Here is a 14,047-nt window from a genome sequence, read left to right as displayed (position 1 = left end):
CATACACACAAAGCATGACGGCCTTTGCCATCCGCCCCAGCTTCAATCCGGAAGCCTATAAAACGATGCCGTGTCCACATGACTCAACGCCTGTTCGGTTTACTGCCCAGGTATCAAGTCGTTCCGAGCCTCGTCAAGTCAACGAAAAAGCCAATGAACCATATTCCCCCAAGCTTATGCTGCCGGTTGTACCAGGTTCGTCTCCAGATCACCGTAGTGAAGGGTGAGCTCTCTCTAAGCATGCTGTCAGTACCTATTTTGCAATGGCACGAGAGGTAAAATCAAGACTTACCCGCTCCTTACGCCAGTTGGTCGTGTCCCAGATAATGTAGTAGCCGCGCTCGTGATGAGGACCAAGGCTGGCAGGCATCATAAGCTCATCCTTAGTCAGCCAGAAATGCAGCTTCTTGTGCCACCGCCAGTTGCGAGAGTGCCTGTTGACTGTTAACGACATTCAAAGCTCGGTTGGTTAGATTACATACAGTTCGACCGCAGCGAGGTGTTGTTTAATGTCTTGGGGACAGCTGTAGAAGATCCAGAAAAGGGTCTCCTCGTTGAAAGACGGGATTTTCGTCTCAATGGGCTGGACGTTTGTGACTTTGTAGCACTCGGGGAGACGAACATTCGGAATCGCGGGACGAGGCGGTGTGTCATCGAAGAGAGAGTAGATCTGGGTCGAGATGAGACTTCGACCGTTAGCAGGAGCTTGAGATAGTGGTACTCGGGGCGTAACTCACTCTGACGAGTTAACGTTCAGACCGAACTCGTTCGGATCCATTCCCTGCATCAGTGCCCCATAACTGGGATAGTTATTCATCAACATACGCAGACCCTTCATACCGAACTTGTCGATAGGTGCCAAACCGGCCAAGGGATCTTGCACTTCAAGAGATTGGGGCTCCGTTTCATCCTTGCTCTTGCCAGTTAGTGAGTCGTTGCCAATGGCACCCAGAGGATTCCGGTTCTCGGGGTTCTGGTATGAGCTGTCACCAGCAGCCTCTTCCCGGAAGGTGCCACTCTTCTGTCTGCTTTCATCGTCGGCAGATGCGTCTTGCGTTCTCGATTGGCCTAAATCATCATTAGCTCACCCTGCCTGCAAATGATTGAAAAGGCAGTTGCTCGCACCCGAGATGCTAGCGACAGATGGTGAGCGGCCATCTGATGTTCTGCTGTTCGCGGATAGCGCATTGAGCAGGCCATTACCTGCACCGCGGTTAGGTATCGCCGTGGCCACGCCGCTCGCCTGGTTACCGAATCCCAATGAGGGCACAATGTTACCACCGCGCTCGCCGCCGATTTCGCCGTTTGCATTCCGGTTCAGCGGTGGAAAGTCGTCCACCGGATTAGATGGCGCCTGAGATGCCGCTCCAGCATTGTTCTGGCTACCAAAACGAAAGCCAGCTTGACGAGCTGAGGTGGGGGTGAATAACTCATCCTGCACGTTCTGGGCGGATAACGGTGTTGGCTGGTTACGTGGCACTGGACCGCTGCCCAGATTCCGAGATGCTGTTGAAGACCACATGTTCGCCTGGCCGCTGCTGTTCATCTGGGCGTTGTTGGAGAGCGAGGGAAATTCGCTACTTCAAAAGTCAGTATCGAACACAGCTGATGCTTAGTTTTATGTGCCGGCGGAAAGAGGGAAAGGTCAACAAAAAAGGTGAAGTTTGTGATAGAAGATAGCGAGGTCCGAGGAAAACAATTACGTCTTGAGGACTTCAGCATAACCCTTTTTGGGCGGCTTTTCAGGTGAGCCATGTTGCATGGCTTGCATCTTCTCCTTCGCGGCCTTTCTTCGTTGAAGAAGAACGCGCTTGCGTTTACCCATGGTACAGGCGACAGAAGGACGAAGATGGGACAATGAGAGAAGGAGTGCAGTGATATAACGAAGAAGTTGTGTTGCTTAACGATTGGTCTTGCCGTTGCCCTAGACAATCAAGAGCTATGGGTAAAAGAACGGGTGGAAGTAAGGGCAAAATTGAGGAAAGGAAGGTGCGCGCCAGAAGGGAAGGAACATACGAAAGGTCAAGCGGTGTTGCTGGTTGCGACCCGCTTAAGCTCTGCGCAAAACTGACGTTGCCTCCAAGTTGACGAGCTTGATTTTGAAGACCAGCACTTCCCATGGGTACTCCTCCACCAAATGCCCAGCCGCTTCCATTACTGCCTATGTATTCCCAAGCAATCCGTGTTAACGTCGCTCTTTTTTCACCCATACGTTCTAGCATGTGCGCCCGAACAAGGCCGTATTCCTACCTATTTTACCATTCGGTAACCGGTTTGAAACTGTCCTTCCTTGCTGCTGTTGTTGTTGTTGTTGCTGCTGCTGCTGGCCAGCAAAGCCTGTCGGTATGCCGCGCAGTGATTGAGGAACTGCTCCTACTTTATGGCGCTCATTGTCAGCTTTGAGAACATTGATGAAGCGCAGCTTTGAGTGATAAATAAATTCAAAGGCCTTTGTTTCCGCAACATATACTGCAGTAGATTTCCATTTATCTGTCCATCCACCGTAATTTTACGAGTTTTTGGCTCGGCGCAGAGCCTTAGCTTCAGGCTGGTTGGTGATGGCGGGGTCTAGTGGAAAAGGTTGATGGTGGCATGATGAGTCGCGTGCATCCTCGCTACCTCCCGCGCCGAATCGTCGACAATATATAGCCAGGTTTATATCGTGATTGGAAGTCGTGATAGGATGCTGATGGTCTTGATGGACATGCAAACGGCGGGGTACCCCAAAGTTGAAAGAAGACGGACGAGGATCTGGCCTACCTGGTCGATTCATGATCAAGTCTCTTCGAGTGTTGGTTAGCGATTAACAGTCGCGTGGTTTTGTTCGTCGTCGCGGGCGGCTCGGAGCTCAATTCGGATCTGTAATGTGTTGGATGCGCTCGAAAGATTATTCTGTCAACGAAGCTACCAACGAATGAAGCTCTACGGGGATTGATGGTGTACAGCGTAAAGAGGTCGAGTGGCCCAGCCGACGCTAACGCACGGAGGACCGGTCAAAGATGGATCCGATGGCCTGTGCACCCTGAGCCCCTCCAAAACCCCTGCAGCCAGGACAACCAGACGCAATGCCTCTAGAGCCTTTTTTGACATCGCTTCTTTCGACTTACATGGGATGACTGAAGGGTTTAGAGCCTGTTACACTTGTCGCCTTGAGGCTACAAAACTCTTTATGTAATCCATGTCTATTAGTTCTAACCCTGCCACCAGAGTTTTGGCGAGATCTCCAGCCAGGTTCTGACCCAGTAGTTTGCTGATACCCGTCCCCCATCGTGGACAGTAAGGCAAGCACTTCATTCTAAGTTCTGTAGTTATCAAGCCTCCAGCCAGCCTTCTAATTGCTCAATTGTTCTCATATTATCTAGTTGCAGTTTGCCATTGGAGCTACATATGCTGCCAAGTTCAGCATGGGCGATGGCAGGCCAAACCTCGCTAACTGCCTTGGAAACCTCTGTCACTAAGAGGCAGACTAATTATATAATCTTTATCGCCGATTTCACTTGTAATTTAAGTAGTATGAACATGCATCGGGCTTGAAATGTCCTTACGATCTGCTCGCCCAAACTCGACAAGCGCAGCGTTACGGTTAAGTTCTTTATAAGAAGTACCGAGTAGAACAATTGCATTGCTTACTTGCAGAGCTTCTCGGTGATCCCGCGCTTTATTAAAACAAAAGGAACCAATGTAAGTACAGCGCATATTGGCCTTTTAATATGTCTCCCCAAGCCATGATCTTCCCCTTTTACTGGCTGAGGAGAATCCCCTATAACGACCATTTATGCAGGCGCAAAATTATTCGTTGTTAGAGTTCATTTGGGCTAGAGGGAAACAAGATGTCGGTCAGATCTTTGGCGATAAACAGGAGTTCCATTAAAGCCATGTGAAATGGGAAGAAGGGTATGGGCCTTGTCCGTAGACAATTATTAGAATGAACTCGGTCTCACTGGAATGATAGATTCGAACGAGCTCGATAACTTGTCTATTCAACCTGGCATTGCATGTAGTTATCACCTGCAACTGAAGTGTAATCTGAGTGCTATGTTCGAAAAACATTATGAGCCGAAAGGGTGATCGACGTCATCTATTTGCGGTGACTTGATAATACGATCTCAAAATATCTTACATCCTCAGGTGAATCGCTGGACCAGAAGAAACAACAACTCTCAGTTTAAGAAAATAATGACTTCGACTAAAAGTAAAACAGTGATGCCTCGTCGCACTATGTTCCTTTCATTGCAATACTAAAGCTCAGGGTCAATGTTTGTGTTGCCGAAAATACGCAGAAATGAACGTCATTAAGGTTCTGTTCTGTCATGCTCTTCGAGGACCTACAGAGGTAAGAATTTGCGAGTTAACTGAGTATAAATTGAACCAGTTTGGATGGCTTGGATGCCAACATATTTTAATTGCATTCGAAACGGTTCCCCTCGCTCTAGCATTACCGGAAATCGGAGCCTTGCCAGAGCTGCTGTTTGAAAGCTAATAGAACGAGCGTAGGGTGATACTAATCATATAAGCGACAGGAGCCGCTCCCCGATATGTCGGCTCTCTTATAAAAGCCCCTTGAGGGAATAGGTGCAAGGACTTCAGATTTCAGATAGGTCACGGTGCTCTGTCATGTTGCATGGCACTTCAATGATGCACCGCTGATGGCTAATAGGTTCTGGTACAATCTTTGTGATGCAAATAAATGAAAGACAGGTTAATCAACATGTTCGTGATCGCTCTTCGAGTCATTGTTTTGCTATGCATACTGATTGTTTATTCATGCACCTGATTTAAGAGTATCCAAGAGGCTTGTCTCGAAATTGACGTCCTTCAGATATCTTCCAATAAGAATAATTTTGCCTTGATCGACCTCTTGGCGAGATTGATCGGGCGAGTCAAGGATCTCAAAAATTTCCCTCACTCCCTGAATAAGCTTGATGTCACCGTCCTCAAAGATGAGCCGACCCTTGCAACGGTGTACTTCCAACACTGTCTTATCATCGCCAGGTAGCCGGCGATCCCAGAGGACTTTTCTCAGCCATTTGTCGACATTTGATATCTGGTGAGGGGCCAGCTTAGGTACTGGTATCGCGACAGTTGAAATAGTCTAGGTCCAAGTCAATGAGTTGCGTTCATAATATGTTTTGGTTGCGGCTTACAGAATCAAGATGACTGTGGCCCTTCTGGCTCGTATCAAGCTCGGTAACCTGATCATACGCATGTAAGTCCAACAAAAAGCCCTCTAGACTGGGTACCTCGCTTTTCTGCGTGATGTGAATCTTTGCGAGTCCGTTAATAGACTCTATTCTATCTCTGACCTGCTCCAGTTCTGCTTCGGAGACCAGATCAGCCTTGTTGATAACAATCACGTCAGCGTGCGAAATCTGAACGTGGGCAGTCGTCATGAGCGGGCCGTGGCCATGGTCATCCTCCTGGTCCTCGAGCTCAATCTTGCCAGAGGGGTCATCCAGGCTGCGGAGAATGTTCTTCGCATCGACGAGGGTCACAATGCCGTCGAGGTAGATGGTGCTTCCCAGGCCGTCGTCGACCCAGAATAGAGGCACTAGATTGCCAGGATCTGCAAGTCCAGTGGTTTCGAGGAGGATATAGTCAAATGCGCCCTTCTTTTCCATCAGCGACTCAATGGCATTGACACCGGTATCCCTACACATATTAGCATCTCAGGATTTCTGAATAGTCGGGCTAGCCTACTTGACAGAACAGCATATGCAACCGTTGCCAACCTCGAGCCACTCTTCAACCTGCTCATCGCCCTTATTAACAGTGAGGGACTTTTCAATATCGAGCGCTAAAAGATGTCAATGAATACAATCCTCTTTGTTCGAGTTTGATCACTAACAGTCTCCAAACTCTGCAAAGGTCAGCATATCGTCCTAGTCATGACAGGTCATCAAGGCTGACCGTTCATAATCACAGCAATCTTCTTTCCATGCTGTGCCGTTAAGATGTAGTTGAGCAGCGTAGTTTTCCCGGCACCTAAATAGCCGGTAACAATGGTGATAGGAACCTTTATCTGCTTCTCGGATGCTAGCAATTCATCATCCAAGACGGTTCCTGCCTCAACCAGATCGGGCGGGGCATCATCGTCGAAATCCATGATGCAGGATGGAGGGGAACCCTGTGACTGTGCTCGGACCAGCAGTCTCTTGACGATTTTAGTTGCAGTGATTGATAGGAATATTGTGCAGAAGAACCCACAAAAATACCTGAAAAGTAACGGTAAACAGACAACTTCTTTGCCCACAGTTGTTGAACGGGCGTGTTTAAGGTACAACAAGTTCAAGGCTACTGAGAGCAAGGTATTGCTGCAGCTTGAAAAACCCAGGCGAGGTACGTACCACACCGGCCCTCTTTCAGCAGTATGGGTTTGACGTCGGCAGTCTAATACTGGCCCTGGCTGGAGGGGAGCCCTGACTAAGCCAACTAGGGGCTCACCTATTGTTAGAGAGCCAGGAGCTTTGGCCCCCAATTACTTTCTATGTGCCCGCGGGTGTGTGTGTGTGTGTGTGTGTGTGGCTGGCTGTATGTGTGATTTGGAGAGCTCCAACCGCCCGCCTAATGTCAAGTTTTCGCCCGACACCACCACTGATCAAAACAACGCTTGCATCATCGTACATCGCCGCTTGATCGCGAAACATCTAGCGGTTCTTCCACCAAGCTTCTTTTTCTTTGTCTGCGTTAAACGCTCTCGCTCGGTCCCAAAATGTCAATGGCGCCGAGCTCGCCCCGGCTGCCCAGCCCACCGCCGCCCGTAGAGATCCAGATCGGCCCTAAATCCCCCTCGATGGGCGCGCAGTCAAATCGCCAGGCTTCACCCATGGAGCAGTCACTGATAGACGCCAACTCCAGGCGTCGTATACATCCAGGCACCAAGGCCGCCGACATGGCAGCCGGACCGCCGCTAGTCCCCCTTAACGAGGTTCGTGGCTGTGATAAGACCAGACCACATCTGATGGTGTGCGCAAGCTGTCCTGATGTTGACATTTCCCTTATGATGTAGCTCGACTCGGCCTTTCAGCTCCAAGAACACCTCGCCGCCCTACACTATTACCATACAAACAGCAACAGCTCCCCGATAACCCGTACGACAGCGATCCAGCTTGCGACGCCACCTCCGGGGATCGACCGTACCCTCTGGCTTTACGAGCTGTGCCGCTTCCTCATCTCGCAGTGCAATACTCTCATTGTCGGCTTTCTCTTCGATTCTCCGCCCTGCAGTGCCGTCACCTGCCCCGAGATGCGCGCCTCCGAGTGGCAGTTTCTTTGCGCTGTTCATGAGCAGCCCAAGAGCTGCTGCGCCATCGATTATTGCTGTCACACTCTTGACTGGGCCGCCAACATCGTTACCGACCCTAAAATCTTTCCCTCTCGCTTTGTTGTCCTCTCCGACGTTCACAACAAGGGTGTAGCTGTTAAGAACCTCGTCAATGTCTTCCGCCGTCTGCACCGGATTTTCGCTCATGCCTGGTTCCAGCACCGCGCTGTCTTCTGGACCATTGAGGGCCAGACGGGTCTGTACGTCTTCTTCAAGACTGTTTGCGATATGTACGACCTCCTTCCTGCCGAGAACTACAAGCTGCCACCTGAAGCCGAGGGTCTGGAGACAGCTACGGCCGTGCCTGATAGCAATGGAGCCGACAAGAAGCAACTGCCTATGTCCATTGTCAAGCCCCCTCACCGTAGCGAGGGCGCTGCTCAAGGAGAGGATGACAACTACCAGCCTGTGGGTCGGACCGCAACGAGGCGCCACGTCAGAGCCAGCCCGTCCGTTGGGAGTGCGGTAACAACCGTGGTGGAGGCTGATGAAGAGGACAACGTTGTGATGAACAAAATGCGTGACATGCATATTTCCGCGCCAGAGACAGTCGAGGAGGAGCCTGAAGTTGCGGAAGTGCCCGTCATTGTGGAGAAGGAGATCATGGAAGATGTTCCGTCACCTGAGGAACAGCCAAAGGAGGAGGCAACAACGGTACAAGAGGTCAAGGTCGAGACCGAGCCTGAACCGACTGGTCAGCCCTCTGATAACGAAGGTAAACCTGCTGCGCCGACGGAGGAGGAGCCTGGCAAGTCGCTGGCGGAAGACAAAACGAGAGACCAGGCCGATGAGTCTTCTACATTAACCGAGCTTGAGAAAACGGAATCCGCGGCGCAGGAAGCTCAAGAAGAAGCCAGCAAAGACAGCAGCGCAGCCGATGTCAAGGAAGAGGCGTCTTCGACTGAGAAGGAATCAGCAGACAAAGACGTCAGCACACAGGACTTCGCCAAAGAGTTGACCAAGCCAGCCGAATCGGTCACAGACGTCGCAGACGACAGTGGCAAGAAAGAACAAGGCCAGAAAGACGAGTCCGAATCAAACGTTGAGTCTAAGGATGAGAAGAAGGAATCCTGATGATAACTTCGTTTCTTCTTCACTTTTTCTCCTGAAAATTTGGGCCCGGATTTTGTGGCCTAGGAAAAGGCAATATCGCACGACCACTTCATATTTCTTCTCGGTTGAGCTACGGAGCAATCACTCTATAAGCGCTGCGGCTCTCTTGTTATGAATGAGGATGATATATGTATAGTACTTTTTAATATTGTGATGTTTTGTTCATCACAGTGTATCAATATATCCAGACCATGTCTATGTCTAATGGGGCTTTAGAGAGAACTTGGGAGGGTGAAGAATGTTCAAGGAAGGGGGAGCCAGAGAAAATGCTATGATACAATGGACCTCCCCGATTGAGGAATGAAAATGACGCCAAAATGCGTGGCCCGCCGCGCAAAGACATGGCCTAGATGATGCAGAGAAGACAAGAAGTTACAGTGACAGAACTTCTGAGCTGGTTGTGGTGCGAAACTAAAATCGATCCTCCGCTGTAAATTGGTCCAAGTGACTTTTCGCCGACGTTTGCCTCCCCCATTCATTAGCGTCCTATTTGGAGCTGCTATGCCTCATGTTTCCCAGGTGCGCTTGACGCCAGATGAAAACCTGCAAGCCAAACCCAACTTTGTCAATTTGCTCTTGGCAACCTTTTGTGTCCCTTTTTTATTTTTCTAGTGAGTGTGTCTACTTGCAACGGTTGCACAAGGAGCTTACTAACGCTTCAATCAGGCGGTTGTAGTATGGCTACCTTGAGCTGACGCTTCGTCGAACATTTGCATCTTTGCAAATATGTGACGTACTTCCCGAAGATTTTCCATTTGTGAGGATATCGCATTTGCGTTGCGCTCATCTGCAAACGTACGGACGCTCTGTAATACGCGACTGAAACCTTTGTCGGCAGGTAACCACCACCGCACGCAAGAAGGCTCATGAAAGAGCTCAGCCATCTTGGATCGAAGTGTAATGGGATGGATGTATCTGCAGTTGAAAATCAGCTTCCTATGCTCAACTTTGGGGGATAAAACAAAGAAATGGAGAGACAAGGGAAAGGGGCATGTCAGGGGTAAAAGTTCGAGGATTTCAACTTACCCCATGGTCTCCAGCAAGGCAAACTTGCGTCTGATCCACATATGATGTTTGGGATCTTGTGGCAAGAACAATGCGGAAAGCGCAATACATGCCTGAATTAGAATGAGGCTACCTTTCGGTCTCGAAGGCCAATTTTCAACAGCCTCAAAGATCTGACAAATGGCATATGCATGGGTTTTTAGCTCTGCGTAGAGTTCGGCCCTTTTACTCGTAGGTGACTGGCATTTATGCATCATTGTAGTCGAGTTCCACTCGCTGGTAAGCATCGTCGTGGAGAACACCGGAAAATCATACAGAACCCCTGGGACGAAGGGATCGACAATGTCATCCTCGTTCAGGGGTCGGGCATGACTGAAGTCAGTAACAAGATGCACAGGGTCGGTAAGCGCGCGGTCCCATCCATCTTTCCAGTCGTGAAGCTCTTTTTGTATCCGTTCGTGCTCGATTGCAAAATCCTCCTGGGAAATCTGCCCTCTGCTTCCTCGTGCAAACAGCGTTGACATCTCCCTTGAAATGACCCTCAAACGGCCGGATTCTGCCTCCATTTTCCAGTGAAGGCTGTCCTCATCCACGGCAGCCTGCTTATCACAGTGTTCGACAAATGTCGTAAACCACTGCCTCGGCAACATCGTTGGAAAACCTCCCATAAGGGCAATGAAGATATCGAATCGTCCGTACCAAGATACAATCATCCGACCCAGTGGACTTTGCGAGGCGGTTTCATGTGTAAACAGGTGCGTCAACATCTCGAATGCGGCTTTTTGGTGGCCCATTAGATTAATCCAGTCGCCCAAGTATTCCTGTTTTCTGTTGTTAGTTGATGTTTGGCATGTAATAGGTGTTGAGCAATGCCTACCTCGATAGTAGCTAGTTGGAGAACGGTCAAAAGTGTGGCAATCCCATGCTTCTCCTTCCTCTTCAATGAATTTAACAACAAAATCACGCTCTTGTTGTAATACTTCAGGAAGTCCTCTATTTTTCCATCAGGATCTTGGAGTGTGCGCTGATAAGCGGCAAAGCCAACAACCGCATATAAAAGAGCTTCATTTTGCAAGGCGTAGTTGGGAAGCACAACGCGGAATATTTCGTGGGCGTCGGTGAGCATGCAATAGTGGTAGTGTGTAACATTTTCGCAAAAGTATTCGAGATGTTGTCGCAGGTCAGTGGGAAGATGCGACCAGTCAGTATGACTGCTGAGAGAGAGCAACCCTAGGTCTGGAACCGCATATGTCGTCGTCGCTTGGCTGCTTGACGTCCCAACCGACGCCGATGGTGAAGCACTCTTGGTTCCTTCATGTGGCGGTGTTTCGGAGCTTCCAGGAGTCCACCCTGCACGCTGGGGGTTGAAAGAAGACGCTGTGCTACTTCGACTCGGACCAGTAAAGTGTTTCTGGTAAGACTCATCATCGCCTTCATCCTCGTCGAGAATCGTGTCAAGGCCGGTAGGTTCCGTCTCCTCCTCTGCATCTTCTGGATCATTAGACGAATCCGGACTGGCCTGCTGCGTGGTCGTTGTGTCTTTCGGCGTGGTCGTCGTTTGGCCTGTGGAGACCTTAGTTGCTGGGGGTTCTGGATATATGCATTCACGGCTGCCCTTTCTACATCCTATAAGCCTGTTAGCTCATCCATGGTGCCTTTGCCGGGCTGGTTGAACACACTGTCGCAAATCGGGCGGGTTTCGTCGCACTGTAACGATGGTTAAAAACGACCAGCAACACACAGAGCTCGCGAACAAACCTTGACTCTTCTGCTCCTACACATGTAGCAGCCTGACCGTGTCCGCCGATGCTTAACATGATCCAAACCAGGGGCTGATTTCCTTCGGTTTCGAGAGGATTTAGGAGCGCTGAGTCCAACGGGATCAGGAAAGCCAGTGAAGTATCCGATATTGGTATAGGGCCCTGGCATCGCGCCGCCCATCATGGGCATATGACTGCCGGGGAACTGAGGAGGATGTGTGTCTTGTGGGCTCATGCTTTGGCTGGCTGTCACCCCCGACATGGAGGTGAGAAAGTGATGGTAGTAGTCCCCCATGGTTGCTGTTGAAGGTGATTGGTGTCGTTTCTCGGGTGGGAGACAAGGGGACGGGGAGGTAGTGTGGAGCGTGTGTCAGCGTTTCCCGCAAGGCTGGCATGCTATACTCGCACAAGAACGAATAACAAAACTGTCTCTCTTGAGGATCGCTGACAGCAACACGGGATGACGGTGTGGATTGCGCTGAAGCGCCTAGGCTATACCGGATTCTACCGAATAAGTCAAATGGCGGGTCTCTCGGATGTCGTCAGTAAATAGGGCGGCGGGCTGGAGAGGTCTGGGATCGTAAGAAGACGGTCCGTCTAACTAGAGGGGCGAACGAGATCGGATCGTAGATACCCTATGACAAACGATTGGTTCCTGAACCAGGGCATGGGCAAGGCTCCGTGGACGTAGTGGTCACGATTTGGCAGAAGCTTACGGTACGGGAGACGTCGTAGGAGGGCGACTGGTCGTTAGTTGGGCGTCTTATGAAAGGGTCTGTGTAGGCGTGGAGGACCGTAGGAGAAAGGTCGACAAGCCTTATTTGGGGGAACCAAAAGGTTTAGCTATGCCACCAGGATGAGGGTCTGGGCCGCCCAGAGCCACAACAGTTCCCTCAACGGCTTGTACAGTGGTTGGTGATGGCTGTGGTGGGGACTCCTGGGCGAGCAGAATGTGACTGGGTAAGTTGGAGAGGGCGGGTATCGCAAGCCTGCTCTTTGGTGATATGTTCGCTGAATTGGTATTTTGGCTGGGGCTCCTTGTAGGTGCTACGCTAAGAAGGGAAGTCAAGACCTCGAGTGAGATGGCAAGATGGTTGTGTCTAGGCTACGTGCCCAAGACGATCCCGGTAAAATTCGAAAACCCTGAACGACCGGTAAGGAGGGGAGAGGCGACTGTGGTTGGCTAGAATCTACCTGGGGCCAAGGGACCTAGTCGGCAATAATTGGCGACGAAAATGGCCTCCAATATAGGCGCGGTATGGACTCTGTCCTGTCGGAAGGGCAGACAAGAATGGAGTGGCTAGTACGGATAGTAAGGCGTTGATATGCCGTGGTTCCACTCACTTGGGTCGGACAAGGGGCAAAGATCGAGAGACAGGGTCGACAGCGAGGGAGTTGTGCTAGATGGGCAAGGACAGATCCGAAGATTCAGCGCCGCTGAGTTCCAAACGTGAGACGGAAGAGCCTTGGAATGTGGGTAACTCGGCCGTGTTCTGGCAAGGCACAGCGTGGAATGTGTAATACGGGGGCGAGAAATATCCTGAGTGGCGGTGGACGGATGAGTGAAGCCAGTTTTGGTGGAGTGGTTGTCAAGTTTTGTCTGAAAGCTTTGGACTACCAGGGATGTGATATGTCGGCGGAAAATTAGCAGTCCCCTGAACAGAGACCAGAAAAACAATCCGGGACGGAGAACTGTTATATTGGAACAATAAATTAAAAAAAAGGTGACGGGGGGTGAAGGGGTTTTGGCGCAATCACCCTTGCTAGAAAATGGTCCTGGTGGTTCCTTAGCCTCGGGAGAAGCGGTTTGAAAAGATGACACCAGGTTGATTAAGGTTCCGGGATGGCGCGTGAGGACTGGGGCGGCTGAGGCGTGGCAGGCACTGGGGAGAGGCCGATCCAAGGCGTTGTTGATATGGATAGACTCACTCTTACTGAGTGAGGGACGTGGCAACGGGTGGCTGCCAAGGCTTGAACGGCTTGGGGTTCTCGGCCTGTGTTTGGTCTAGTACAGTAGCCTGGCCAAATGCTTAGCATTCGAAGAGAGATATGGGTCGTTTCAGCTTGTCGTCGAGATGGTGATAATGGACGCTTCCGACTCACCGCAAGGTCGAAATCATAGGATTCCCGTCTAGAGGAGCGTGTGTGTGACTTTGGGGCAGAACTAGACGTCAAATTCTGGAAGAAGAGGCACAGATAAGCCCTGGCAATTAATGAGACAAGGGTCTTCCACCCAAGGTGATGTAACGAGCCAAAGCCAGCGGAGTGGGGTGGAAGCTGAACTGGGTTTGCTGGGGTTGGGGTTGGCAAAATAGGATACTCAAAATCGAGGCCCTTGTAAGCACCTGCTGCTGGCAGTTTGATCAACACCGAGCTAGCTCAAAATGATGTGGAGGTTCCTGTTGTTGATCTGATGTCTTGTGCTTGATCTTGGACTGCGCGAGTGAAGAGAAGTGACAGCTGGACACAGTCGCCTGGCATAAGGGAATGGACGGCTGGGTGGATTGAGGCGTCTTTACGGACAACTTAGTTCAACCTAACCCACACATGCATGACCACCAAGCCCTGTTGTTTGAAACCCGCGTTCCCAAGCCTGTCCGCACAAATCTACACATGCGTCGGATGGCATCAGAAGTCCTTGGGTAATAAGAGTCCGTAGACGCGTTTTCCCATGCGATTTTAGCGCGTACTCGCCCACGTCCGGGCGTCCAGTCACAACTCATTGGGCCTATAAGCTCGGCTTAAAAGGCCACTATTAAACAATGTGGGACTGGTCCTGTCTAAGACGACGGAGATTGATGAAGGAAAGCGCCCGTGGATCTGTCGACCGCCATCCGCACCGTATGGA

The 14,047-nt window shown here is 50.6% G+C and overlaps 5 protein-coding genes across 5 annotated transcripts; 2 read left to right on the top strand and 3 right to left on the bottom strand.

The window, feature by feature from the left end:
• Positions 1–174: 174 nt before the first annotated feature.
• Positions 175–1,825, bottom strand: CTRU02_202258 (not2 family protein; the record flags this gene model as incomplete). The annotated part of the gene is made up of 6 exons (XM_070204017.1): positions 175–234; positions 293–434; positions 483–686; positions 738–1,068; positions 1,126–1,577; positions 1,704–1,825. The coding sequence occupies 6 exons, from the start codon at positions 1,823–1,825 to the stop codon at positions 175–177; spliced, it is 1,311 nt and encodes a 436-aa protein (XP_070062599.1).
• Positions 1,826–2,683: 858 nt separating this feature from the next.
• On the top strand, positions 2,684–2,800 carry CTRU02_202257 (uncharacterized protein; the record flags this gene model as incomplete). The annotated part of the gene is made up of 1 exon (XM_036719664.1): positions 2,684–2,800. One exon carries the CDS (start codon positions 2,684–2,686, stop codon positions 2,798–2,800), a length of 117 nt encoding a protein of 38 aa, XP_036588365.1.
• Positions 2,801–4,762: 1,962 nt separating this feature from the next.
• On the bottom strand, positions 4,763–6,103 carry CTRU02_202256 (cobW domain-containing protein; the record flags this gene model as incomplete). The annotated part of the gene is made up of 4 exons (XM_070204016.1): positions 4,763–5,092; positions 5,145–5,649; positions 5,698–5,806; positions 5,908–6,103. The coding sequence occupies 4 exons, from the start codon at positions 6,101–6,103 to the stop codon at positions 4,763–4,765; spliced, it is 1,140 nt and encodes a 379-aa protein (XP_070062598.1).
• A 606-nt stretch (positions 6,104–6,709) lies between these two features.
• CTRU02_202255 (mob1 family protein) lies at positions 6,710–8,395 on the top strand (the record flags this gene model as incomplete). The annotated part of the gene is made up of 2 exons (XM_036719661.1): positions 6,710–6,925; positions 7,007–8,395. The coding sequence occupies 2 exons, from the start codon at positions 6,710–6,712 to the stop codon at positions 8,393–8,395; spliced, it is 1,605 nt and encodes a 534-aa protein (XP_036588363.1).
• Positions 8,396–9,096: 701 nt separating this feature from the next.
• CTRU02_202254 (C6 finger domain-containing protein) lies at positions 9,097–11,494 on the bottom strand (the record flags this gene model as incomplete). Its single annotated transcript, XM_036719660.1, has 5 exons — positions 9,097–9,349; positions 9,461–10,260; positions 10,317–11,065; positions 11,119–11,146; positions 11,198–11,494. 5 exons carry the CDS (start codon positions 11,492–11,494, stop codon positions 9,097–9,099), a joined length of 2,127 nt encoding a protein of 708 aa, XP_036588362.1.
• Positions 11,495–14,047: the final 2,553 nt, after the last annotated feature.

This window comes from Colletotrichum truncatum (genome assembly GCF_014235925.2).
Source record: "Colletotrichum truncatum strain CMES1059 chromosome Unknown Contig_0001, whole genome shotgun sequence".
Classification (NCBI taxonomy): domain Eukaryota; kingdom Fungi; phylum Ascomycota; class Sordariomycetes; order Glomerellales; family Glomerellaceae; genus Colletotrichum; species Colletotrichum truncatum.
Note: the sequence above shows the minus strand (reverse complement) of the source record. Positions and strands in the feature narration are given on the sequence as shown.